The sequence below is a fragment of the Varanus komodoensis genome, unplaced genomic scaffold, assembly GCF_004798865.1.
Source record: "Varanus komodoensis strain SLA01 unplaced genomic scaffold, ASM479886v1 scaffold23, whole genome shotgun sequence".
Taxonomy (NCBI): domain Eukaryota; kingdom Metazoa; phylum Chordata; class Lepidosauria; order Squamata; family Varanidae; genus Varanus; species Varanus komodoensis.
In genome coordinates, this window is record NW_025335627.1 from 15,839,815 (window position 1) to 15,859,118 (window position 19,304).

Below are 19,304 nucleotides of genomic sequence, written 5' to 3' on the forward strand. Positions count from 1 at the left end.
CCTTAGAAAGCTGGCAAACTGCAGCAGATAACAGGACAAGTCTGAGTGTTTCAGTTTTAATGTTCTCTGAAAGAAGAATTATGATAGTTTGAAACTAGACTGGTAACCTTCTTCACAGGCATGTTATGAGGATAAAATGGAGAGGAGGAGGATTATGTAAGCTGTCTTGGGGTCCCTGCAGAACGGAAATATAACAAATAAATAAATAAATAAATAAATGGAAACCTTAGGTTGTCCAGCTGGCGGAGACGGGGTGTTCCAAGTCCTGCTGATAAATACCTCTTCCTACAGCCAAACTCTGGGGGGAAAAACATGCCTAAAGTATACTTTGCAATAGCACCATTTCACAGAATCCTGGTATAGTCTAGTACCTGGGAAGATTTTTGAGATATTCCAGAAGAATACTCTTTAAAGCCAGATGTCAGTAGGGAGAGAAGTTTACTTGGGAAAAGTGCCAAGAAAAAACAAAACAAAACAGGAAGACCTCACATCACACAGAGATACATGCCAAAGAAAGTCATGAAGGCCATGTTTGGTTCTTCATTGTACCTTCCACTTGCACACGTGACCCAAGAGTGCAGCCTGCTGCAGCTGGAACCCAGCTGGAGGGCTTCAAGCATGAACATCAGAAAGGACCCTGTAAGCCAGTACAGATGAACGTGCTTGAAGAGTTCCCATGACTGGAGCCCTGAGAAGGCAAGTGCACAATCATGAGAGCCCTGAATGTGCTTCTGGAATTCATAACAGAATTTGGCACACAAGTCAAACTGGGAGCTGGGGATGTGGGCTGTTGATGGAAGGGCTTGCCTTCACCCACACAAGTCTTCCCCATTTTTGCCCAAAGCACATGCAAGCAAGCACCTGCATTGGGGGTAATAACACAAACCTGGCCTCTGTGTGGCAAAGGGGGGCTAATGCTATGGGACTCCAGTGTGGTGCCTGTAGCTGCTAAGAGCATCAGTGTAAGTCACAGACGAGTTGACAGCATGGAACAGCAACAGGAAAGCCACTGGGTCCAGCTGCCTGCTCAGTGAACGATCACAAGTTAAGGTATCCCTGACAGAAGGCTGCCCAGTTGCATCTTGGATGCCTCACCTGGAAGAGCCCACAACTTCCCTAGGTAATTGCTTCCATTGTCATATTGCTCTTACAGTCAGGAAGGCTTTCCTAATGTTCATTGGGAATGCAGTTTCCCATGCCTGGGGCCCATTATTTTGTGTCCAGCTCTCTGGGATGATAAAGAAGTGATCCTGGCTCCCCTCCTCTTGAAAGTACCTTTCAAGTACTCAGACAGCACTATCCTATCTCCCCTCAGTCAAAGCTAAACATGGCCAATTCTTTCAGTCTCTCCTCTTAAGGCTCTGTTGCCAGTTCCCTGATCCTCTTTGCTGCCCTCCTCGGAGCCATTTCCAGTGTGTCTGAATCTTTCTTAAACTGTGGTGCCCAGAACTGGAGGCAATACTCAAGATGGTGCCTAACAAGGGCTGAACAGAGAGGAACTAGCACTCCATGTGATTTGGAAGTGATCCTTCTATTAATGCAGCCCAAAAGAGCATTTGCCATTTTGCAGCCACACCACATTGTTGACTCATATTTAGCCTGTGATCTACAACAATTCCAAGATCCTTCTTGCCTGTAGAACTGTTGAGCCACGCATCCCCCCACCATCCTGTAACATATATAAATCAAAATACATTGGGCAAATGCATCAGGCAAATTCAGTAAGTTGCCAAATTTTGTTCTTTCTTCTAATGGATATCATGTCTATGACTTAATAGTCTATGAACACACTTATGTTTGGCTCAATCAGGAATAGGGGTTTTTTTGGGGTGGGGGGGTGGGGAGGCTACATCAGCCTTCCCAGACCAGTGCCCACCAAATGTGCTGGATTTCAGGTACCACCATTCCCAGCCATCACGATCCACTGTCAGAAATGCTGGGAGCTATAGTTCAAAACATCTGGAGGACAGCCAGTCAAGAGGTCTGGCTACATTATATGTGCCAGCTGTGAGGCAGGGGGACACTAGGGGTGATGAAACTACAGGCAGGTATTTTGAAATATATAAAGAGGTGCCAACCACCCACAAACATGTTAAGCGGGTACTCAAAAATATGGCTGGAAATCATAGCAGCCGTTCTTCTCCCTGCTGCGCTCCCAGGAAAGGATGCCAGTTGCATCTGTCACAATCCAGTTTCTGCTGCCACTTGCTCGCTCTGCTTCCTTGAGTGGTGAGAAGTTCCGGGGCAAGACCTGAGTTTGGTTGCAATCCTATCCTCCTTCGTGGGGCTTACTTCTGACTGTCTAGGATTTCACTGGCAATCTGTGATTTGACCAACAACTACACACGCATGCTACTGCTTTTCTAATCTCATGTCACCTTCCTCAAAATAAATACTGTTCTTCAGGTAGGTGTTTGGGAATGTGTTCAGACTATCTTGGCTCTGTATAATGGATTGTTTTGCTGCACTCCTGCCCCAGATTTGTGGCAAGTCCCCCTTGGGAAGGTAATATAGACAATCCAGATATGCTGGGGTGAGGGATGACCATGCTATTCTCAGCCATCTGTATGGACAAGTTTTTAATTTGACTCTTGCATGGCTTTCATATTTAACCTACTGTAACTTGTCATCTGCACAGCTGTAAATAATGACTTCACTGATAGCTTTGTCATGAATCTTAAATAATTTTTCAGTGCAAGGAGCTGAATAGAAGCAACAACCCAGAGATTCCAGAGCTGAGAAATGTTCTGGATCTAGCAGCAGAGTCATTGACTATACATTAGTGGCAGTGAGGACCGTTCCCCACTCTGAATTAAAGTTAAGTGATTAATCAAAGCTTAAAGACTTCTCTGCTCAGAGCAGAACAGAAAGGCACGAGAAAGGGAGAGGTCTCCGCGTGTCTGGAAGTGAGAAAAGATAAATAGTATGCACATGAAGATTGGCAATTGACTTGGAGACAATAAACATAAATACCAACCTTGACAGATGACTAGTTTGCTTTCTAGAGTGGGGGAAAGGCTCTAGTCTTCCCTCACAAAATCTAAGCTGTGACCAGTCTGTCTCCTTTAGAAATTGGGCTTGCTATGCCAGCCAACAGTGCAGGACATTGGATTAAGGGGAAAGCTGTTGGCTTTACTGTAGATGCTATGCTTATTAAGGGAAGAATAAGAACAGATGGACATATTCGCCACTAGAGAAAGACATAGTGGTTAAGGCAGGCTGGGCTTTCCATATACGCTTGCTTTTATTTTTAAACACTCCCCTCATTTCTTGCTGGATCAACACTTTCTTCTTGCAAAGGCAGGAAATGGAGGAGGAGGAGGAGTAAAGAAGGGGCGGGGACATTGTGAGGAGGAAAGGGCTGAGAAAGGGAGGGTGGATGGAAACTCTGGTGATCGTTTCCCAACCCCGAAGGTCCACATGCCATCTGGAAATTCAATCCCCCTGAATAATGACACAGAGCACCGGCAAAGAAGATTTACAACTAGAGCAGAACCGTAATTTTACCAAGAAAAAGGTACCGATCAATCTTGCCTCTGAATGCCAGTGAGGGACCTGCTGGCTTTCTCATACTCCTCCTTCCCTTTCATCCATTACAAAAATGCATGGAAGCCTTTAGGGAGGAACAGGGGCCCTGAAATCCCCTTGAATCTGACGACACTCTGACCCCTTAGATGCCATTTATAGCCTGACTTGGAATGACACCCCCCTTGACTCGCAAACTGTCCAATCCAGCTGCAAGTGTCAAGATTGTATTAGGCACTAAGTGAAATATATATATGCCCTGATGGTGAGGAACACACTGGGACTCCCTCCAAGGCACTGGGCTGTAGATCATCCTGACCACTCACTGCTCCTCATCCAGGAATCTTCTCAAAGGGCTTCTTGGGGTACCTTTTTACTTTTTTAAACAAAGGGAAGAAAATGGCACCAAAGAAAGATGTCAAGAAAGCTGCACCTGCTGCAGCCCCCGCCCCAGCACCAGCGCCAGCGCCAGCCCCAGAACCACCAAAGCCCAAAGAACCAGCAATTGATCTCTCCACCATCAAGGTAAACAGATGACTTTGTGCAGTCACTGCAAAGCCCTCTTTCCAGCTAGAAAACACAACGTTGTTCCCTTATTCAGATCTGAAAGAATCATTTGGATGGGCATATTTTTGGCATGAGGACTGTAGTAAAGCTGAGTTAGAAAAGAAACTGGGTTTAATTCCCCCTACCTACCCAAATATCTAAAGCTTAAGAGTTTGTTCTGCTTTTTAAGTCACAGCAGATACTTTGCTTTAATAGCTGATCATGGCATGTTAGAAATTTGCTTTTCAAATATGGTATCTAATCTATTGCAATTTGGCCTGAATTACTGCTTTTTCAGTTCAGTATATACATGCCTACATTGTGGAATAAATGAAAAGACTTAAAAAGGAAGTTCACTAAAAATGTGAAACCAATTAAATCATGAAATTAATTCCAATTCTTTCACTTTTTTAAAAGGATTGATTATTTTGTAAGCTTCATTCTGAACATCTCATGTGTGTGCGCACACGCATGCACACTTATTAAGTTCATGATCCATTCTTTTTGGAAATGTTTATTATTTATTTGAAAGACAACTAGCAACCCAGTTTCTTTCCATTTAGCTGTAAAGTTAACACAGACTTGGATGCTAGATCAGAAGAGATCAATCACTGTAGACAGAGTGGAGCATTTCAGTGACTGCACATTTCATCTTAGCTGTTCACAATTTGCAAGTTGCTATGAAGTGATGCTAGCTAAATAATACAAAACTCCTTGTGAATCATTCTGTTTCGCCTATTTGAAGTTAACATCTGCCATCTTCAAGTTGTTGCATGCTGATTGAAAATGTTCTGCAGTGCAATCGCTGTCTTGACTAGCATTTTGTACTCAGTGCAAACTCAGAGGAAGCAATCTGCTTGTGGAACAAGGGCAGAGGAAAAATCCAGCCAGACAGACTCCCTGGGTGACTCTCAGGAGAGCGTCATTACCTCCCTACCTGGCACTTTGATTGATCAGCGTACCTATTTAGGAAACTCCACCTAGATATCCAACCTAATATGGAGAGCCAAAGGGTGGGAAATGTTGAAAGGCTAGCAAGAATTTTCACAACTCCTCATTGGAACTGCAAGAACCCCCTGATGAATTCCAGCAAGCCTGACTGGACGAGCATGGCTTGTATTTGCAGCCCTCTGCAAGCTTACTTGGAAGTGTCACTCTGCTCAGTGTGAAGGAGGAAGGCGTTTGCGAGTGCAGCTCCGACACTCCATTTGCACACTGATTTCAGCCAGGCAGCTGGGGGATTTGATTCTCAAAGTGCGAGTCAAGAGAAAAACTGAACAGAACATCAGATTTGAATTGTCAAAACAACAGCAGCATTGGCAAAGATAGATAAAAATAGTGTGAATTTTAAATAAGAGAAACAAACCTGAGTCGTGTGTGTGGCAATTTTTCTTTTCTTTTTTACAATTATGTTAGATTGTGCACTTCATGAACACTCAGTTATGAAGAAGAATCTGGGCTGGATTTTCCACTAAAGTAATTTATGTTAGTCTGATAGCTGCATGTATCCAATTCATTAGGAGAAAATAGAATTTTCAAATCTAGTGGCTCTGGCTAATTTATCTTTACATAAATATGCTAAATATGGTATATTTATCCTCTGAAAAATGAAATGCTATAATTTCAGCCATCACAGCAGCCCTTCATGACTCTCTTCTTTAGACCTGGCAGCACTTTTCTGACTCATGAGAGCCAGTCTAGGGGCACCAGGGAAATCCTGCTTTGCATACGCACATACATGAAATGTTCCTGTTTAACCTGAATAGGACATCTGTGCAAAAGCTCCTCCGATGACGGAACACACACGTTATATTATGCTCTAGTAAGACCTATCACGCATCTAGTATTTCAAGTGCTCAAAACGCTTCATATACATTTTCTCAAGAATCCTCACAACAACCCTGTAAAGTAGGTGAAGGTGTGGTGTTGAGGCCAAGTGGCTTGCCTAAAGGACCAGGGACTTGCCATCGTAGCTCATACCCTTCACCACCAAGCACTGTCCAAAGATTATCCCAGTTCTATCACACAGGGGCTAAAAATCACTCAGTCCTTGCATGAAAGCAGTCAGGCTTAAATATATAAATAAGTTGTCAGTCTCCAACAAAACTAGGTGCATGAGAAGAAAAATTAACTTTCCTAATATTTCAAGTACAAATTTGGCAAAATTCACATTGATCTCCTCAGTCCTAAAGCTGGAAGCAGTAAAGGTTGGCTCCCGCATTCTGGTCCCACACGGCATTCCTGTGTGTCTTTTTACTTATATGGCCCTGTTCTTCATCACATCAGAATCCCCTTATCCTCACAATACCCCAGTGAGGTAGCTGAGTATCAGAGGCCCAGGCAGCTTCTACAGGCCAAGGTCACCTCCTGAGATGATTGCAGTTCCAAGGATTACAGCTGAGAATTTGGTGTCCAGCTCCGTGATCCATCTCAAATGAATAAAATGCCAGGCACCGCCAGGCACTGCAGTCCCTTAAATTTCCAAGAATCCTCTTGTAAGTAACATGTCCAGCCAAGAGGAAAGATGTGCAATCTTCTGGAGACCTCCTTCCTTGCTGGCTGAAAGAGTTACATTCATGGTACTTGCTACTGAATATATTAATCAAAAGCTGTCTTAGGAATTTAGTTTTCAAGGCTAAGGAAAGACCCACTGATAGAAATAATCTGCTTGGACCATCTCCTACATTGTGGTTCTACAGTTTTCCTTTTGGTGAGTTAACCTCATGCTTCCTCTTTTAATGAAAATTATGATTGTTGAGCAAGTGCTGCAGAAATGGTAACGTTTTCTTAGAAATGACCCTTCCCCCATTATGTTCCATTTAAAGCACCCTAATTGCAGCCTACTTCGCTTTATAAAAGTTGATCAGTTTTTAAAAGGCATTTCTTAAAAATAAGCCTATATGAGTACAAAAAGAAGTTTTAAAATATTCTTTTGAATATTTTTATACATCATCTGATGCTTACTAATCATTTGTCATTTAGTTTTTCATTCAGTCAGGGCAGGCACTTTAGTATCTTGCTTGGTCTGCTTTCTAGCACCACCTACAGGACAGTAAAACACAAATTAATGTAATATTGTCCATTTGCCTGACCTTATACACCACTGATTTCTAACTGAATTTCTACAGATATATGGCTGTGATAGATACATCTCAAATCAAGCAAGCCTGAGTTGAGTCTCAATACAATATATTCATTGCCATCTGTCGGACTTGGCGTCATCTGCTTCTGTTAAAAAGACAGAAGTTGGGTGTTGGAGTGCTGGGTGCACTCAGGGGGTTCCCTGATCATTAAGATGTCCTCAGGCTTGGACCCAGCTTTAGCAAGTGCAGCTGGGCTGGCGGAAGTGGGCTGCTCTGCCCCCCCCTCCCCGTAGCAGTCCCCTGTAAATGATATACTCAGGGCGAGGGGACGCTGCTGAATCGGGTCCAGTGGAGAATTTGCCCCCGCTGATCCCCCCACACCTTCCATGAGTGGATCCCTCTGCCCATAGAAGTAATGGATCCCTCTGTGGCCTTTGCATGGGAGGCAGCAAGAATGGGGAGGGGAAGTGGAAGAAGCACTGGTTTGTACTGGATGAGGAAGTGCTCCAGCTGCACAACCAAGTCCCAGGTGGACCCCATTTGTCCCTGGCCACTTCAGAACTGCATCTGTTAGGTGGCCCCAACGTCTCTGAGTGCTGCTGCTGCAGTGAAGCAGAACAAAAGCAAAATCTCCCTCCTCTATCATGTCTCATGGTGGCACCAAGAAGAAGGTGCCCACTCTCTCTGCTTGCATCAGCAGCTCCCAGCTTGAGACCTCCCGGCCTTGCTGGTAAGAAAGAGCTTAATGCCAACGTAGCTAAGGGATGAATTTCTCTGGTGGTCTACAGAGAAATTGTAGTTGAAGATCCAGAGGTGGCTTGATCATGCCTTCTGGCACTCTGCAGGAGGCTTTTGGGACATGTGTTGTGTAGATAAAAGCGCCGTAGTGGAAATCACCTGGAACTTGGTTAGGGCAAATCTGTCTCATGCTGATTTGCAAGCAGTTGTTTCCCACTTCACCTGTTTCTCCAGGGGCAGTCTGTTCCGATGCAGTCCAATTCCAGTGCTGGAATGCCTTTTCAAACATTCTTTTCACTCCCCCTGCCCTGTGCTGGACCACACATCTGTTGCTCTTGGAGATGCTGGGTGCCAGCATGCCTCTGAGCCAGTGCAGTGTGCTGTGCGGGGACACCAAAATCTAGGCCTGGGTCCCTGCTCAGTGATGAAGCTCACTGGGTGACTTTGGGTCAGTCATTGACCCTCGGTTGAACCTACCTCCCAGGGGTGTTGTGAGGATAAAATGGAGAGGAGCAGGATTATGCAAGCTGCACCGGGTTCCTTGCAGGAAAAAAGCAAGGCATGGATGGTATTGATAATTACAATGACATAATCAGTTAAGCCTTGGCATACACGAGAATGAACATTGGTGCTTCCAGCCGGGGCCTCTCCTTCATCCAATTATGCCTGCAGTATATCATGAGTGCTTGCAGGGGGCAGGACAGTGTATGTGGAGCCCCTGCGCGAAAGGGCGGCTCAGCTGAAACCCTCAATTGCCAGGGCACGTGGAGGGGCACCTGCACCCATTGGAGGAGGTTCAGAGGAGTACTGGCACTGGCACGCCCGGCTCCTCTTTGGCTGACTGTGCCACCCAGTGGCTTCCCCTGAGCATGACCACATTGCATCACAGTGGATCAAGCCGCAGCTGCAAGCTGAGCTACAAGGACTGGATCAAGATGTCAGTCAGCACAGTGGCTTCAGCTGTTCACCTAATGAGCAGCGTAGGCACAAATCCAGAAAGAAGCTGGTTCTAACTGCATTTCGAGGGCTATGTCTTCAAGGCAGTGAGTGTTTGCTGGTACTACCTTCCACTGCTCTTAGAAATTAGGATAAGCCTTTACCTCAGGGTGAATTCAATTCATCTTTACTCGCTCTCTGCACAGTGATCTGGGAGTATGGCTGCATTGTGCACAGTGGGACATACTTCTGACTAAATGCCCCTTCATGCAGCCAGATCCTATCCTTGTGATGTTTGGTAGGTTCAAGGAATTTAACCACCATGCCCTGTCTTGGCTGCAACAAACATTTGCGGAACAAGACCCAGGATTCCTTAACAGGAAAGGGTAAGAGAGGAAAGGACTAAAATCAGGGTCTTCTCTTTTGCTTACACAGCCTAGCAACATACCATCAAGCATATGAGGACAGTAAGCAGAGCAGCTGTTCTGAGGAGCCAATGTCCCAACATGTACATGGATTGCTTGATGGGTCTCCAAGTGTCAGTGTGACATGACAGTGCCATGGGAAAGTAGCAGGATTGGTCCCACTATTAGGAAAAGTGAGCTGGTCCCCTAAAGCAGCTGGTTCTGAGTTCACAAAAAGGTAGCAAGTTAATAGTTTCACATTTTATGATCATTTTATCTATCCTGACAGGGAGGGAGAGACACCTTTGAGGGATGTTCTATCTTTGGCGTTTAAATAACTGGATTCCCCTTAAGTATTTTGTACCTGTACTTGTGGGGAGGAGTAGCATCCTTTGCTGCCCCATTCCAGGCAACAAAATCCTGCTGAAGCTGAGAAGCAGAGCAGCCTGATGGTGGCTGCTCCCCATTTGGCCACTAAAATGGACTCAGCTTCTGTAAATGAGTGTGTCTTGCAGTGTGTCTTGCATGCCCCTTTGTGGCAATGGTTTGCAGGAGCCCTACCAGTACAACAGACCAGGGCTTGTGGAGGGTTTGCTGAGCATCCCAACCACCCACCTTCCCCAGATTCAGGTGTCACAACAAGCCGCAACTGGAGAGGGTGATTGTATAAATCAGGTGGCATACAACCGGCATGTGTAGGGTGGTTCATAAGCCACCAAGTCAATGGGTTAGAGGTTAATCCAAGACACACTGGCCCAGTCCACACAACGAAGAAAGCTTAAACAAGTCTCAGCAGCTTGCTAAGCTGCAGCATGTGTTAGAATGTGCCAAATGCCATTTGTCCATTTACCAGCCCAGCTGTGGCTTGTTGTGTTGTCCAAACCCAGGCGAAATGGCTTGTTTTAGGAGGAAGCAATGCAGTGTGATGGTTAGAGTGCTGGAATGTGACTCGGGAGACCCCAGTGCTAGTCACCCCTCTGTCATGAAGCTCACTGGGTGACTTTGGGCCACTCATGGATTCTCAGCCCAACATACCTCATTGGGTGTTGCTGTGAAAATAGGATGGAGCTATGTAAGCTGCCTTGGGTTCCACACACAAGGAAAACAGACTGAGTATAAATGTGATATAACCGCCATCCCTCAAATCTGTTGTTGCCTTTACCTGAGCATTGTTTCCCCCTATAACAAACTATGCCATCCGGGTTAGATGATATCTCCAGCCCTGCTTCTGTAGGCGATTAGGCAGCAGGCATGTGTTGTGGTTTCAGTGACGCATGCTGGGTTGTTTAAGCCATGGTTATTTCAGCCACAGTTGTTTAAGCAAGTCAGGCCATTGTCCCACAGAAAAGGTGGCTTGGGGATGTAATGTCCACAACTGTACAAGACATTAAGTACTGGATTGGATGAAGCTCTATATAAATCCCAAGAACAAAGGTACTTGCACAATTTGACATTGCAAATCAAGCTCTGTACTGGCTACTGCATGACCCCAGTGAAGTCTGCTTAGTGTTCAAGCTGACAGTGTGCATGCATGTCATTATATATGTGAACTTTGGCATCATCCACAGTGTTCTCCAATGGCTGTTACATTTGCTACTCAATCAAGTCATCGCTGAACAAGCACTGCAAGTGTATCAGGAGAGATGGCAAGCAGGTAATTGTATTGACAGACAACTCCAACTAAGAGTAGTAACAAAGAAGACGAAACATGGATACAGGCTTGTCTAAGAAAAGAACCCATGGCTCTTCTGTCCTTATGCTAAGGCATACAACCAGGAAATCTGCCAACACAATGATGTTAAGTCCATACTGGATGTGGCGTCAGTACTATTTTGCTCCAGCTGCGTGATTCTGTACAGACCTGATTTCTCACTCAGCCTATGCATCTGAATGAAACAAAGAGGGCAGGTGCTAAGGAAATCCTCAACACCCATCAAATATATAGGATGTGAAGCTTGCCATTATACCCAGAGAACTGGTGATCTGAGGATTCTTCTGCCAGATAAAGGCTGGAAGAGATCCGCTGGACCATTATGTCCAACCCCAGTCCTAAGAAAGCATAAGCACGGCCTAAACTTAGTTCCTGCTCAGTTAACTGATGGAGTCTCTTAGTAATCTGTTCTTTGCAGGAAACTGTGTCCTCCAGCAGAACCCTGTACATCTGGAGGACCCAGGAATGAGCGATGCCTGTAGCTCTTGCCTATCAAAAGTTATTATATATGCCCAGCAACTAGGTTAACAGCAACACGCTTTGTGTCTATGATGTGTATATATATTTTTTTGTCAAATTTTTATTATTTTTTCTCTACAAATCCAACACTAAAACAACAATTATTCAAGACATTGGACATACTGGGTTGACATCTTGTTCTTTTTTACAATCAATAACCATATTCAATTCTATGCATAGTCCCATTTCTCCAACCAATAATAAAAAGAGTTCCAAGTTTGATAGAAGTATGTATCTTCCTTCTCCTTCAAAGACAAGTTCAATCTGTCCATCTCTGCGCAATCCAAAATCTTTTTTAAAATCAACTCTTCAGTAGGTGGCTCTTCGCTTCTCCAGTATTGGGCAAATGCAATCTTTGCTGCAGTAATTACATGAAAAGTCAGATATATAGCTTGTTTATCAAAGTCATCAGGAATAATACCTAATAGAAAAACTTCAGGTTTAAATGTTAAAGGTTTTTGTAGCATTTCCTCAAGCCATTTGTGCATTTTAACCCAGTATTTTTTTTTTGTCTTAACACAAGCCCACCACAAATGATAAAAAGTACCAGGTTTGTGTTTATATTTCCAACATCTATTTGACATATTTGGAAACATTTTTGCTAATCTATTTGGCGATAAATACCATCTGTAAAACATTTTATACAGATTTTCTTTATATGAAGTTGCTAAGGTTATCTTAATATTTCTTTCCCACAGCTTTTGCCATTTCTGTAACTCAATATTATATCCAAAATTTTGTGCCCATATTATCATAGTTTCCTTAACTTGTTCATCTTCCATTTTCATATCCAAAAGAAAATTATACAACCTTTTAATCATTTTTTCATTTGATTTTAAAATCATTTGATCAAATGTTGTTAGTTCCTTATAAAAACCATACATTCTACAATCTTTAATATATCTCGATTGTATTTGAACCTTGTGGCACCAAGAAAGATCAATACCCGGCTCCTGTAGTTCTTGATTCGGTTTCAATTTTCCATCATTATCTAAAATATCATCATATGTCACAATCATATTAAAATTTAATGCATTTGGATATGTAAGAGCTTCCATAGGAGAAAGCCATCTTGGTAACTTACTATAAAGCTTTGTCTTTAGCTTTTCTCAAACCGACAACTATGATGTGTATATATTGATGGCCCTTAAATGTCATTAAGAAGAGGAAGAATTACGGTTTTGTGTACACTAAGGGAATCAACCAAGCCTAGAGAGGTTATGGAAACTCCTTCAAGTGAGGAAGTATTAAGGTACAAGACTGACAGTGAGTTGGTGTTGCTTTTTAATCAGGTGCATGGGGAACATGTGGTATCCTCCATTGGACTGGGACTTTCTCTTTCATTAAAAATGCTTGATTTGGTTTTTGTGGTACTTGGATCTATTTTACCAACATCATCATCATCATCATCATCATCATCATCATCATTATTATTATTATTAGAACATTTCTATGCTGCCTCTTGCCGAAGCCTTGGGGCGGCTTACAACACAATAAAATACAATACAATACAAAAATAACAGTATAAAATTAAAATTAATAATATAAAATAAATAAAAATGATTGTTCCCAGTAATGAACAATATTTAAGTTTAGCTTTTTTTTCTTTGCATTTCATTTATAACACTTGTTCACCGCCCAAGTGTTATAAATGTTGAAGATGAGGGTGCCTTGGGAAGGTTCCACTGGATATTGTCAAGCAAGTCTGACACTAGAATTCCATGTTTAAATTCCAAATTCCCTGATACTGTGACTGGACTTTTGAAGGAACAAGGCTGTATATTTAGACTGTAACTATTAAAGGGATGCCTTCTGTAAGGAGATATCCAACAGGAGACTTTGGACATGCTCCTTGAAGATATATTTGGCTCTTTCACTAGTTGCAGTCCGAAGCCATGTGGTTTTTAATGGCAAGAAGCAGTAGCCCTAATCATATTGATGCTTTAACATGACCACTGGAAGGCACACCAAAATAGACAGCCCCCCTGGAACTCCCTTTAAATGTCATTGGCATTGTGTTTCCTCATCCCTTTTTGATCTGTAGATTGGAAGACGTTTTACCAAGGGAATGAAAGTACTTAAGGTGAATGCATTTGCCCTCCCTCTTAAAGTATCATCAAGCAAAGAGCTAAATTAAATATAAAATGCTACTTCTATTTCTAAAGCAAAGGAAAAAATAACAACTAGAATTTATGCACTCATCTCTAGTGTGTATTTTGTAGCAATTTCCAGACATTTTGTTCCTGGAAATTAATTAGGTCTTAATCCTGAACATGCTTATGTTATACAAATCTGAAACCTGTGGCTGTTAAGAAAATTCATTTCTTGATCAGGTATTTCATATCAGGTCATAATTAGAAGCAAAAAGTCAGACATTTCATTAATGAAAAGCATTTCTGACTGTTGAAGAAAAATCTATAGAGACCCAACAGCAATTTAGGGTTTTCTCTGACTGAGGCTGCAGCCCACACTTAGCTGGGAGTAAACCCCACTGAACCAATTGGACCTTCACCTGTAAGTCCCACTGAAACCAGTGGAATAAGGTAGTCACAGTTAAACTGCTTTCATTGAGAGTCACAATACAATCCTATATGTGTTTACTTCTATAGTGTTCTATGTAATGAGGCTTATTCCATAGGAAGCATATTTTAGGATTTCAGTCACAGGCTGCAGTCCTAAGATACACTTGCTAGGGAGTAAGTCCCACTGAGCTCAGCATGACTTGCTTCTAAGTAAGCACACTTAGGTGCACACTGTGAATTGTTTTCTCACTTCTACTGCACGTGGGGTGATCAACTTCTCCCACATGAAAAAACAAACCACACAGACACCTAACAGACCCTGAAGTTTTTGTTTTTGTTTTAAAAAGGAAATACTTACACATTAGGGAGAAAACCTATACCCCCTGCTGTGTTAGTTTCCATTGTTTTCAATAGGAGTTAAGGTGTAACCAAGCCCATAGGATGTTGAACCCTAACTAGTGCTCATCCATGTTTGTTTGTTTGTTTGTTTATTTAGAAAATTTCTATGCCGCCCCATTCGCCGAAGCCTTGGGGCGGCTTACAAATAAATCAATTAAAGTACTATAAATTAACAATATAAAACAAGTTAACAATATAAAATATACATATAAAATGTTCATGAACCCATCCATGCAAAGGACTGAATATTCCTAGAATATTTTCCCAAAAGAAATGTAGATGTAGATTTTTTAAAGTGTTCTCCATTTACGTTGTTTGTGTAGGCACTCTCTTGTATATGCATATGTATATGTATATGCATATGTATATGGTGCCTGTAGTTATATAAAGTCTAACCCACTCACCCCCCACACACATCCATACTTTCTTTTTTACCTGTCAAGTGTGTGGATAAGCCAACTCCACTGATTTCAGCACCATTATAATTGAAAGGGATTTTGAGGTATCTGCATTTGGGTTCTGTTCCAATTGTTGTGCCAAGAAAATAGAGAAGAAATGTGGGTGGATCAGACTTTGCATGGGTAGAAAAACTTTTGTGGGAAGCTATAAAAACCTAATCAGACACCCCATACCCAGAGGCTAGGAAAGCTACTAGGCAAATGAGGTAAATAATGGGGGTATAATGATGGACTGCTAAGTACAGGACATTACCCTCCAGGTCATCCCTGACTTGGATTCTGCTCCTGTCCACTAGAATCAGATGTGACTGACTCCCACCCGTTAGCTCATTTGGCCCTATTCATATAAGGCTTTTCTATGTGAGGTTCTTAACCCACCACTTTACTGAGACTTCTGCTTCCAGATTCTTTTTGCTGTTAAGATCAGCTCCTTTACATAAGCTCTTGCTTTTGCAGGGTGTACATCTTTCTCCACCTTTCTGTGTTCTGTTGCTGAACCACAAGGTGGCAATATGGTAGAGTAGATACAGAAGGGAATCTTCCAGACCGGGAAATAGCAGACTCTCGTTTGAGAGAAAATGGAAAAGGCCCACTGGGAGAATGACAACATCATATCAAGCACCTGCAGACTTTTGCAGGTGAGGCAGAAGAAATTCCTCATGCAGAAAGGCTCCCAATCATCAGTGGTGACATCTGCCTGCAGTGAACCTGTGCAGCCAGAAGTAGCCAGTATGGCATCTTTCAAGGATAGCCAAGCAGAAGTTAGCTTATTGCACTTCCCTCTCTGGGGAGCTTCCCATCAGGGGGAGCTGGCCTAGCCAAATGGAACAGCATGTCTTAAGGCTTCCCCCTTCTCCAGCTGCCCCCCTAGTCGAGCACAAGGGAGTGGACCTTTTCTGCAATGGCCCCTAGATGTGGAATGGCCTCTCAGGAGCTTGCCTGGCACCCCAGTTGCAGTCATTTTGGTGCCAGGCAAACACATTTTTATTCATCTAGGCATTTGAATCTGTTGCAAATCCTACTCTGCTTTTCAGGGTGTTATATTGCTTTTTTTATCTACCGCCTTCTTAATACCAAAGAATTAAAAGATATCTTTTGCTCGTATGCCACCCTGAAATCCTGAGAGGATGAAGAACAGTATATAAATGTTTTAATAGAAGCAGTGCTAAATCATCAGTATCCCATCATCTCATTAAGGGCCCTACCTGGTGTCCCTGCAAAGTATCCAGAGGCAGTGGCCCTCTGCTTTGATCCAGGCAGGGTACCAACTCCAGGTGCCATTCTGGAACAGATGAAGAATATCACCTAGATCACCTTCTCTGACTTTCTTAGAATAAACTCATCAGTGCCTCATCTTGCATTAACTGGATGGCTCCACAATGCTGCAATTAGATCAAGGCCCAACAGACTAATTCTGTTTGTTCCCAAAGAATTTTAGGTTGCAATCCTACATCCACTTAACTGGATGTAAGTTCCACTGAACCCAGCATGTCAGTTGTTAAATTGTGTTGTTAAGCTAGTAAATAAGCAGCCTGTTCTACAATGTCTCTGAGGGCACAGTGGTCTACATAGAGCATCTGGGAAGCATCCTTAGCTTGCTCCATCCAACATGCCTTGCCTCCTGTGTCTTTCCTCCATTTCCAGCATAATGAGGAAATCCCTTATTGCCATTAGTATTACCCACAGGGGCAGAGACAGCTAGAGATGCTAGAGACAGAGCAGGCGTGACCCTTGTGTATCATTAGATAGTACCTGTACTGCTAAGAAGCATTCATCCTGGGGTCGCATAGTCTTTGTTACAATGGTTAATTCTTGCATGGCAAATATTTCTTCTGAATAACCTCTCACATGATGAGATAACCTGAAATAACCCTTGCTTGTGCCCTGTATGCCAGCAAGGGAAAGATCTCCTAATCACTGATTTCCCTGGCACAGGAACTGAGTGTAAATCAGTGCCCCCCTCTTCAAAGATTGCTCCTCATCCCTTAATTAGTGGCAGTGCTTGTAGATTGTATTAATGAGCAAAATTATAAATAATGACACCCACTAGTTTAACTGCCAAATTATAGGCAGGTAGGGGGAGGTATTCAGCCTTCCATTCTCTCACAATAAGCTTCACATTTTATTGCAACAGTACTGTTAGGAGGAAGATCAGAGCCTGCCATAATTCATTCTTTTAAAAAACCCAATTCCATTTTGTTACTTCCTTCTCTGCAATAATTGGCAATTCATTTTCAAAGGAGGTAAATCAATCATCTTTTTAAAAAATTCTACTTGAATCAGAATAAAACCTGAGCCACATTTTAACTGTAAAACATAAACAAAATTGGATAATATTATACATTTTTAAATGGCATCTGGGTTATTCTCCTGGCCTGCCTGCATCTTAGTGTTAGATATGTGAACTTTAATTCTGTCATTATCAGAAATATTTAAGAATACCAAATGCAATGTGAGAGGAATTTGCAAATAAACCCAACACTGTAGAAAGGGAGGTCATTCTTCATCCTGAACAGATATTTCTGGCAAGACAAAACATGGTAAAAGTAGTGGGAAAACATGGGAGGGTTGCAAAAGGAAGACCCTGTCATCTGGACCTGCCACATCTAGTGCAGGATGAAAGTGGCATCTGGAAACGTCTTCTTCCATGTATGCAGACAGGGCAGGATTCAGGTGCAGAAAACCAGGGCTCCACTCAGCAAAACGCAGGAAGTCTACCAAATGCTGCAGGTGTAGCTTATGAAATTTTAAAGTAAACGAAGTAATAGCATTTGGCAGTTAAGTCATACATATAAGACCTTTCAGGCCAGAGTAAAATAAAAATAAAAAACCACGCTCAATTGCTCTCTCTCTTCTCAGTGGGTCCTGCATCATGTTCTCTGCCTTCCATGTTTTGTTATAAAAGAAGGGAATGCATTTTTCCATGCAATGGCAGCATGCCAGTTTCCCAATCCAACATAAGATGCATTTCTGCCATTGACATGAATATGATTTGGGGGAGGGGGATTGAGAATAGTCCCATTGTCAAACTGCTATTACTGTCAGCATGTTTCTCCTGATGCTTGACCAAAATCCAAGCTCCTGTAAATTAAAAGCACTAGAGCAGGTCCCTTCCTCTGGGTCAGTATAAAACGCAAAAATATTTATTTATTTATTTATTTATTAAAACATTTTTATTGGCTTTCTTCTACCTACAGCCTCTCAGAAAGAATGCTATCATGCTTCATTTCTCCAGATTAAACATACCTCAATCCTTCCATTTTTCCTCATAAGTACTATCTGTCATAGTAGAGACCATCTTTGCTGCCCTCTTCAGAAAAATTTGCCCATATTTGTCCATATACTCCTTAAAGTGCCATGCCCAGAACTGAAAATCCTACAACTTCAGTTTACCTCAATCCATCTGCATTTACTTGGGAATAACCCTTCTTGAACACAGTAGGGCAAGTGTTTCAATAAATCTTCAAGGCTGCAAGGTAGGCTACCATGAGGATATTGCAGTCCACAAACTAGGTAAACTGAATAATTTGGATGTGAAAATGTATTAATTGTGTCAACATCAAGGAGTCTAGAAAATGGCTTCACTCGCTGTTGGATGAGTTTGGTGGTATGTGAACCACACTAACTGAAAGCAAGGGGGGGGGGGTCATTTCCTTGATATATTATAACTTTGGATTCGGCTTCTAAAGTCAATTGGCCAGAAACTGTCATTCATTTTTTAAATACCAGGTATGTTAAACCTACATGAAAATATGAAAGCCAGCCAGCTGGAGAAATACTTGGAGCTTGTCTGTCCCTTGGCTGACTTGATAGCCCCTCAAGCAATCTGTCGTTCTCCTTAAAAGAGAAATCTTGAGGAAGACTGCCTAAGGAATATTCCATCTTTATGTCGCAGACTGAAAAAGTGCTGACGAGATCTGAACTTGGGGAGGCGAGGGACAGTATTCTGCTCTCTCCCCCTGGCTTCCTAAAAATAGCCCATGCCAGAGGTCCATCAAGAAATGGATCCTGCTTTCCCTGTGCCCTAAGAAAGATAAAGAGCTCTCCTGGGGGGCGTGGCCAAGGCCCTCTGACACCTGATCCTGGACATGATGTCACTGCCTTTGGTTAAATAAGACGATCAAGGCGAGGGAGTAAGGACCACTCTCAGGGCTTCGGGCATTTCGCGGCTCATTCCGCCCGCCTTGCTGCATCTCCTCCTCCTCCTCCTCCTCCTCCTCCTCCCTTCCAACTTTCTCAGTCATGGTGGGTTCACGTGAAAATTTAGCTCTGTTTTGCAAAGTAGTGCTTTAATCTAGAAATGTAGTTGACATGTTTTTGCTGGTTATGATCATATAAGACCGTCATAAAACCAATTTAGCGAGCAGTTTTGTAATGTGGTGTCCTACCAATCAGGCAGGAATGCATGCATATGTTTTAGTGTTAATCTGTCATGATCTGGGGGAAAATGCTGTCCAATGCAA

General features: G+C 42.7%; 1 protein-coding gene across 2 annotated transcripts in view; it reads left to right on the plus strand.

Moving 5' to 3' along the window:
- The first annotated feature begins 3,828 nt into the window (after window positions 1-3,828).
- The window catches only part of MYL1 (myosin light chain 1), a 28,456-nt gene continuing 12,980 nt past the window's right edge, over window positions 3,829-19,304 (plus strand). The window contains exon 1 of one of the 2 annotated variants that reach the window (XM_044431907.1): window positions 3,829-4,050. In XM_044431907.1, coding sequence (XP_044287842.1) covers window positions 3,925-4,050 — 126 coding nt within the window. In that variant the 5' untranslated portion in view covers window positions 3,829-3,924. Of the gene's footprint in view, window positions 4,051-19,081; window positions 19,087-19,304 lie in introns of those variants that run through there. The other variant, XM_044431908.1, reaches the window with a different exon arrangement.